The sequence below is a fragment of the Hemibagrus wyckioides genome, linkage group LG27 (genome assembly GCF_019097595.1).
Source record: "Hemibagrus wyckioides isolate EC202008001 linkage group LG27, SWU_Hwy_1.0, whole genome shotgun sequence".
Taxonomy (NCBI): domain Eukaryota; kingdom Metazoa; phylum Chordata; class Actinopteri; order Siluriformes; family Bagridae; genus Hemibagrus; species Hemibagrus wyckioides.
In genome coordinates, this window is record NC_080736.1 from 4,047,501 (window position 1) to 4,057,500 (window position 10,000).

Here is a 10,000-nt window from a genome sequence, read left to right on the forward strand (position 1 = left end):
TTTCCACTGACCGCGTACACTTCTAGACTTCTACACGTGGTCACGTGTGTAACGTTGCAGCGTAGTGTGAAGTTGTGTAACCACACAGCAGACGTGTGTAGGTCTACAGAATGCAGCCTCTTGTTGATCTAGAAGATAAGCGAATGAATGGCTTTTCTGTTGTTTCCCTCTCACGTCTCCTACAGTCCACTCTGGGATTACTCACTGGGCTCGTGTGTTGATTGATATTTTATTTATTTTCCACCCTCTCTGAGCATTTCCACCATTTTGTGTTTAAGGAGAGTAGGAAGAGGGGAGAGCGAGTTATAGTAGCTGTGGAGTCGGGGACTGCTTGGTGGCAGAGGCAGCTGGATTGAACATGATGGATTGATAGACTCTTTCAGATTAATGGACTTAAAGCAGCCACCCTGTTGACCAGAGAACACGTGAGATAAGAGGCGTGACAAGGGGTGGGGCTTACGAACCCCACATGGTCAATTCAAAACATCTATGAGGCTGTCACTAAAAAAAAATAAAAAATATGTCAAATTCCAAAACAATATTTATTATTCGAACAAGACGAATATTCTGATTTGGATTTATGGAGTGTGTGTGTGTGTGTGTGTGTGTGTGTGTGTGTAGAGTACTCCATGCAGGACCCAAGGCTATCCAAAGCCAGCTTTACTCCCAGAGGGAGCAGTGAGAAGTCTGGCATTCAGAGCAAACCAAAGAGCAAAGGTACCTCACAGCCTGCATCCTTCACTCAGACTCCACACGGCCTCGCTCTGAACCTAAACTGCACACTACCCCTGCTCCCTTCTAATACCCACCTTTGGTTTTGGAAGTGTACTTGGTATATTCAGATAGACTTGTGTGTTCCACGACAGTGAACTTGTGAAGTCCTCTCTTGTGGAAAAAAATCTCTATAAAGTGTAGCAAACTGCTGAGGTCTTGAAATTGTGGCGTTCATAAAACTCCTTCCTTCCGCCCCCCTTTTTTCTTTCTTTCTTTCTTTCTTTCTTTCTTTCTTTCTTTCTTTCTTTCTTTCTTTCTTTCTCTCTCTCTTCCCTCTGCCCGCCCACCCGCCCGCTCATTTGTGAGTTAAGTAATAAGTAAATAAACTTTGTGGTCAGTGAGAATGCTGGTCTATCAGAATGTGGTCATTACACTGGGGTATAATTTGAGGTTCGACATTGTCTTCATTTATCCTGATGCTGATACTGATGTGATGAGCTTCCTGCACACAGCATGTCTCTAAAGTGTTCTCTCTTCCTCTCACGCACTGAACTACACTCTACACCACTCTACACCACTCTACACCACTCCACTCTACACCACTCTACACCACTCTACACCACTCCACTCTACACCACTCCACTCTACACCACTCCACTCTACACCACTCCACTCCACTCTACACCACTCCACTCCACTCTACACCACTCCACTCTACACCACTCCACTCCACTCTACACCACTCCACTCTACACCACTCTACACCACTCCACTCCACTCCACTCTACACCACTCCACTCTACACCACTCTACACCACTCCACTCTACACCACTCTACACCACTCCACTCCACTCCACTCTACACCACTCCACTCTACACCACTCTACACCACTCCACTCTACACCACTCCACTCTACACCACTCCACTCTACACCACTCTACACCACTCCACTCTACACCACTCCACTCCACTCTACACCACTCTACACCACTCCACTCTACACCACTCTACACCACTCCACTCTACACCACTCTACACCACTCTACACCACTCCACTCTACACCACTCCACTCTACACCACTCCACACCACTCCACTCTACACCACTCCACTCCACTCTACACCACTCCACTCTACACCACTCCACTCTACACCACTCCACTCCACTCTACACCACTCCACTCTACACCACTCCACTCTACACCACTCCACTCCACTCTACACCACTCCACTCTACACCACTCCACTCTACACCACTCCACTCTACACCACTCCACTCTACACCACTCCACTCCACTCTACACCACTCCACTCTACACCACTCCACTCTACACCACTCCACTCCACTCTACACCACTCCACTCCACTCTACACCACTCTACACCACTCCACTCTACACCACTCCACTCTACACCACTCCACTCTACACCACTCCACTCTACACCACTCCACTCCACTCTACACCACTCCACTCTACACCACTCCACTCCACTCTACACCACTCCACTCTACACCACTCCACTCTACACCACTCCACTCCACTCTACACCACTCCACTCTACACCACTCCACTCCACTCTACACCACTCCACTCTACACTATACTCCACTCTACACCACTCCACTCCACTCTACACCACTCCACTCTACACTATACTCCACTCTACACCACTCCACTCCACTCTACACCACTCCACTCTACACCACTCCACTCTACACCACTCCACTCTACACCACACCACTCCACTCTACACCACTCCACTCTTCACCACTCCACTCTACACCACTCCACACCACTCTACACCACTCTACACCACTCTACACCACTCCACTCTACACCACTCCACTCCACTCTACACCACTCCACTCTACACCACTCCACTCCACTCTACACCACTCCACTTCACTACACTATACTATACTCCACTCCACTCCACTACACTACACTCTACACCACTCCACTCCACTACACTATACTCCACTCCACTCTACACCACTCCACTACACTCTACACCACTCCACTCCACTACACTATACTCCACTCCACTCTACACCACTCCACTCCACTCCACTCTACACTCCACTCTACTCTACTCTACAATCCACTCCACTCTACAGTGCACTCCACTCCACTACACTATACTCCACTCCACTCTACACCACTCCACTCCACTATACTCCACTCCACTCTACACCACTCCACTCCACTCTACACCACTCCACTTCACTACACTATACTATACTCCACTCCACTCTACACCACTCCACTCCACTACACTATACTCCACTCCACTCTACACCACTCCACTCTACACCACTCCACTACACTATACTCCACTCCACTCTACACCACTCCACTCCACTACACTATACTCCACTCCACTCTACACCACTCCACTACACTATACTCCACTCCACTCTACACCACTCCACTCCACTACACTATACTCCACTCCACTCTACACCACTCCACTCCACTACACTATACTCCACTCCACTCTACACCACTCCACTCCACTATACTCCACTCCACTCTACACCACTCCACTCCACTCTACACCACTCCACTACACTACACTATACTCCACTCCACTCTACACCACTCCACTCTACACCACTCTACACCACTCCACTACACTATACTCCACTCCACTCTACACCACTCCACTCCACTACACTATACTCCACTCCACTCTACACCACTCCACTCTACACCACTCCACTCCACTACACTATACTCCACTCCACTCTACACCACTCCACTACACTCTACACCACTCTACACCACTCCACTCCACTACACTATACTCCACTCCACTCTACACCACTCCACTCCACTACACTATACTCCACTCCACTCTACACCACTCCACTCCACTACACTCTACACCACTCCACTCCACTCCACTCCACTACACTCTACACCACTCTACACCACTCCACTCCACTACACTATACTCCACTCCACTCTACACCACTCCACTCCACTCTACACCACTCCACTCCACTACACTATACTCCACTCCACTCCACTCTACACCACTCCACTCCACTCTACACCACTCCACTCCACTCCACTCTACACCACTCCACTCTACACCACTCCACTCTACACCACTCCACTCCACTCTACACCACTCCACACACTCTACTCCACTCCACTACACTCCACTCCACACACTCTACACCACTCCACTCCACACCACTCCACCCACTCTTCTCCACTCCACTACACTCCACTCCACACACACTCTACACCACTCCACAAACTGTACCCACTTCACCCACTCCACACTCCACCACTCCACACACTCTACTCCACTCCACTACACTCCACTCCACACACTCTACACCACTCCACACTACACCACTCCACACACTCTACTCCACTCCACTCCACTCCACTCCACACACTCTACACCACTCCACAAACTGTACTCCACTTCACTCCACTCCACACTACACCACTCCACACACTCTACTCCACTCCACTACACTCCACTCCACACACTCTACACCACTACACAAACTCTACTCCACTCCACTCTACACCACTCCACAAACTCCACACTACACCACTCCACACTACACCACTCCACTCCACTACACTCCACTCCACTCCACACCACTCCACACACTCCACTCTACTCCACTCCACTACACTCCACTACACTACACTACACTCCACTCCACACACTCTACACCACTCCACACACTCTACTCCACTCTACTCCACTCCACTACACTCCACTACACTACACTACACTCCACTCCACACACTCTACTCCACTCTACTCCACTCCACTACACTCCACTACACTACACTACACTCCACTCCACACACTCTACATCACTACACAAACTCTACTCCACTCCACACCACTCCACACCACTCCACTCCACACCACTCCACACCACTCCACACCACTCCACACCACACCACTCCACACCACTCCACACCACTCCACACCACTCCACACCACTCCACACCACACCACTCCACACCACTCCACACCACTCCACACCACTCCACACCACTCCACTCTACTACACTCCACTCCACACACTCTACTCCACACACTCTACTCCACTACACTCCACTCCACTCCACACACTCTACACCACTTCACTCCACTACAATATGCTCCACTCCACTCTGCTCTACACCACTACACTCCACTACAATATGCTCTACACCACTACACTCTACTTCACTTCACTCCACCACACTACACTCCATTACACTCCACTATTTTCCATATCACCACACTTTACCCACTTCACCACACAGCCCACACTCCACTCCACATGTTGGAATGTTGTCTCTCTGCTCTTTTGCTGCTCTGAGGAGACAAAGTGACCTGCTTTTTTTACCTGCTTTCTAACTGAACTGTGTTAATGCATCAGATACAATACTGCTGGGTGTAACTGTAGCTCAGTGTCTCACTCTGAGCTCAACAACAGCTTTAATTGTTTTAGTGTTTAATATACAGAAGTGGATAATCTGTAATAACTCTACACAACTGCTCTGGAAAAGTGTAGAATTCAAACACACCTCACTCCAGACTCTCCCACTCTTTTCAGAACTAACACACACTCCATCTGTAAAGCACAGCACTGACGACTCCCTTTAATGAAAGGGGATTTATTTTTTTAAGAGCAGTTAAATAAAACCACTGATCAATCAATCAACAATGATCAAGTAATGCATGTTAAAGAATAATAAACAAAGATTAATTCAAGATAAATCATAAACAAATCTTTTTCTTTTGTTCTTTTTGTGTATTTTTCTCTCTTTTTGTTTGTTCTTTTTCTTTCTTGCTTTCTTTGTCTATCTTGCTTGCTTTCTTACTTTTTTCCTTCCTTCCTTCCCTCCCTTCTTTCCTTTCCTTTCCTTTCCTTTCCTTTCCTTTCCTTTCCTTTCCTTTCCTTTCCTTTCCTTTCCTTTCCTTTCCTTTCCTTCCTTCCTTCCTTCCTTCCTTCCTTCCTTCCTTCCTTCCCTCCCCTTTCCTCTACTCCCTCCCCTCCCCTTTCCTTCCTTCCCTTTCCTTTCCTTTCCCTCCCTCCCGTTTCCTTCCCTCCCCTTCCCTACCTTCCTTTCCTCCCCTTCCCTACCTTCCTTTCCTCCCCCCTCCATCTCTATACCTCTCTCTATCTCTGTATCTCTCTCTCTATCTCTCCATCTCTCTCTATCTCTCTGTATATCTCTCCATCTATCCATCTCTGTATCTCTATCTCTGTGTATCTCTCTCTGTATCTCTCTCTCTCTGTATCTGTCTCTCTCTCTCTCTCTGTATCTCTCTCTCTCTCTCTCTCTCTCTCTCTCTCTCTCTCTGATGCTGTGTGTATGAATGTGTTATTTAGGGTTAGGTCTGCAGGCTGCCAGCAGAAGCAAGTCAGAGTTTTACTATACCCTAAACGGCAGCTCTGTCGATCACCCGACCCAGTCCAAATCCAAAAGCACGTGGTACATAGACGAAGGTAAACGTTAGCACATCGGGAAAGCAGAAAGGATAATCCGGCAAATCTTATCAGCAAGAGGAGAGCTCACACAGCTAAATTCCAACCGAGTCCATGTTCAGATTAAATTAGCGTGCGATTAGCAGACGTTTCACAGCTGCTAAGATCTTGCTGCTAAGATTTTTCACATCACAGTCACCTCCATCATAGTTTCCCGTGTACTCGCTCTCCCGCTTCCATCACCTGCATGATGGGTTTCATGGGATCCATGCCCGGGTTGACGTCAGCGTAGATACCCACACTGTGGAGTTGCATGTTTCACGAGTCACTGCATTGCTACACTCTGGTTCCTCACTTTCTGCACATTTCTGCTTTTTTTTTTTTTTCCTCATCACATTTCAGCAGAGTCACTTTTCATGACTTTATCATCTTTTATTCTAGTTTTCAGGAGAGAGAGATCTCCATTTTCCAAAATAGAGTCTTGATTTCAGACAGTGAAGTCAATAAAATCTTTTATTCAGGTTGATTTTAATTGATTAACTGGGGAAGTTCCTTCCTGTCAGGGAGAAAATAAAGAAGGAAAAATACATAATGTTTTTTTTCCTCCTTTTTGTATTAATTTTTGATTTGTCTTAGAATTCTGGTTTAATATCTCAGTAGCTCGGAATATTAAGTCTGGATTTTGAGAAGTTGAAAAACAGAATTTAGGGATATGGGGAAAATTTCTGAGATAAGTCAAAGGTTTGAGACAAGAAGTCAAAATTTTGAGCTAAGTAAAAAAAAAAAATAATAATAATCTCTTCTGACTGAAAAACATTCTGACTTATCTCAGTGAAAATCTTCACTTATCTCTAAAGTTTGACCCTAAGACAAATTTTTGAGAAGTCAATCTTGACAGGATTCCGAGATTAAAAAGTAAAATCCTTGAGACAAATTGTTTAAGGTTGATAGGTTAAATCTTTGCGATCCTATAACCCTGAGATGAGATAATGAGTAAGAACATTGAGATAATGTCAGAACTTTGAGAAGTCGGAAATTTGAGATCACAAGTCAAAATTTGAGATAAGTCAGAACATTGAGCTCACAAGTCAGAACTTTGAGAAGTCAACTTTGAGATAAGTCAGAACCTTGAGATTATTAAATTTGAGATAAGTCAGAACTTTGAGATCACAAGTCAGAACTGAGATAATAAGTCATAAACTTGAGATAATAAGTCAGAACATTGAGATGATAAGTCGGAACCTTGAGAATAGTTCAGAAATTAGAGAATAAGTCAGAACTTTGAGAGAATGAGTCAGAACTTTGAGATAACAAGTCAGATATTTGAGATAGCCACAAGGGATAAGAATAAAAAAAATTGAGTCAAATATTTGAGAAAGTTTGCGATGAGAATTGTGGACTACAAAGTCAAAATTTGACCACCTGCTGCTGCCAAAAATAAAAACAAAAACATCTGCTGTTCTTCCTGACAGAAACGGACTTCCACAGTTTGTTTATTCTTAGCCATCTTTTCCACAGCGATGCATGACTCCTGTATGTCTGGATATTCCATTGGATTAATTCAATGTTGATTAACACTTCTCTCTTCTCCCCACCTGCCAGTGGGCGAAGACCCAGCCAAGTCCCTGACGGAAACGCCCCCCGACTTCAACCAGGCCTCACCACCTCCCCGAGCCCCGCCCACTGCCCCGTCACTATCCAGTGACAACAAGTTTCACTCACTGCCCTTCAGCCTGAGTCGCAAGAGCGGCCCCAATGGGAGCATGAGCCATGGGCCGCTCTCGCTATCCGTCCAGTCAGTGATGGGGGAGCAGCAGGAGGCTCCGCCCCCACCAACAGCTCCTTCTCCGAGGCCTCCATCCCCTCCTAAAGGTCAGCCGGGGTTAGAGGTCGGGTCACTGGTAGAGGTGAAGGAGAATCCGCCCCTGTACGGGGTGATACGCTGGGTGGGACTGCCCCCTGGTCTACTGGAGCCTCTCGCAGGGCTGGAGCTGGTCAGTGTGTGTGAATGTCTGATTCATGTCTTAAACAACAGAAGCATTTAAGTAAAAAATTTAATATAAATAATAATAAAATATTTAGATTAAATATCAGTGTAATGCTTGTAATGGATATTTATTATTTATGAAATAAGTAGTAATGTTAATATAATTACCAAGGAATAAATAATTGATCATTCTTATATTCAGTAGTTTAATTAAATAATTAAATATTTAGAGATATTGAAATTAAGACAGCACATTTTTTATTTGCTGTTATTATTATTATTATTATTGTTACTATTGTTCTTATTGTTATTATTATTATTATTATTATTACTATTATTATTATTATTATTATTATTATCATCATTGTTGTTATTATTATTATTATTATTATTATTATCATCATTGTTGTTATTATTATTATTATTATTATTATTATCATCATTGTTGTTATTATTATTATTATTATTATTATTATTATTGTTATTATCATTGTTATTATTATTATTATTATCATCACCACCACATGCTAGTTACACTACAGCTGTATCTAAAAAAAAAGTGCTTTATGCTGTCTGGTGTGTATGTCTGGTGTGTGTGTCATCTGTGTGTGTGTGTGTGTGTTTGCAGGAAGACGAGTCTGTAGGATGCACTGACGGTACTTTTAAAGGCACACGTTACTTTACCTGTCCTCCAAAAAAAGCTTTGTTTGTGAAACTGAAGTGCTGTCGACCCGATTCACGCTTCCCCTCACAGCACCACTCGCCCAATCCAATCGAACGCTGTAACTCTATAGGTAACACACACACACACACACACCTGCTATATAAGAACAGAGAACAGCAGCTCTTATTTCAGTTATTTATTCCTATTAATGTGTGTGTGTGTGTGTAGCGTTCGGTGGTTACCTGAGTGAGGTAGTGAATGAGAACACTCCTCCTCGTACAGAGAGTGATGGCCTGGACGTGATGGTCGGCAAGAAGAAAGGCATTCAAGGTCACTACAACTCCTGTTACTTGGATTCAACACTTTTCTGGTACACACACACACACACACACACACACACACACACTGCAATGCTCATAAACATTCCCTTGTTCCTTTAATGCATTTTAGCAGGGGTTTTTTTTCCAGTTCCTTTTTAAAAAAAACTTTCAACTATCAATTTTTCATTTTATTTTTATTTTCACCTTTTGCTATTTTTTTCTTTTCTTTTTCTTTTTTTATTTTAATATATTCACTTTGCTGTTTTTTTCATGTTATTTTTTACTTTTTTGTCTTTAATGCATTCCAAAACATTTATGGCAAAAAAATATTTTTTTTTTTCCACTTTATTTTTTGCATTTTTAAACATGTTTTTCTTTATGATTTTGCATTCTCTTTCCACTCATATCTGAAACCTTTGTCTGTTTCCTCTCCCTCTCCCCCTCCCTTTCTCCCTCTCCTTCTCCCTCTCCCTCTCTTTCTCCCTCTCCCCCTCCCTCTCCCTCTCTTTCTCCCTCTCCCCCTCCCTCTCCCCCTCCCTCTCCCTCTCCCCCTCCCTCTCCCTCTCTTTCTCCCTCTCCTTCTCCCTCTCCCTCTCTTTCTCCCTCTCCCCCTCCCTCTCCCTCTCCCCCTCCCTCTCCCTCTCTCTTTCTCCCTCTCTTTCTCCCTCTCTTTCTCCCTCTCTCCCTCCCTCTCCCCTCCCTCTCTTTCTCCCTCTCCCCTCTCCCTCTCCCCCTCCCTCTCCCCTCCCTCTCCCCCTCCCTCTCCTCCTCCTTCTCCCTCTCTCCCCCTCCCTCTCCTCCTCCCTCTCCTTCTCCTCCTCCCTCTCCTCCTCCTTCTCCCTCTCCTCCCTCCCT

At 45.0% G+C, this 10,000-nt stretch overlaps 1 protein-coding gene across 3 annotated transcripts in view; it reads left to right on the forward strand.

Annotated features, from left to right (window-relative positions):
* The window catches only part of cylda (cylindromatosis (turban tumor syndrome), a), a 34,203-nt gene that overhangs the window by 13,199 nt on the left and 11,004 nt on the right, over nt 1-10,000 (forward strand). The window contains exons 5-9 of one of the 3 annotated variants that reach the window (XM_058381877.1): nt 622-717; nt 6,079-6,195; nt 7,777-8,168; nt 8,790-8,955; nt 9,054-9,195. In XM_058381877.1, coding sequence (XP_058237860.1) covers nt 622-717; nt 6,079-6,195; nt 7,777-8,168; nt 8,790-8,955; nt 9,054-9,195 — 913 coding nt within the window. The remainder of the gene's footprint in view (nt 1-621; nt 718-6,078; nt 6,196-7,776; nt 8,169-8,789; nt 8,956-9,053; nt 9,196-10,000) is intronic. The other 2 variants (XM_058381878.1, XM_058381879.1) reach the window with 2 other exon arrangements.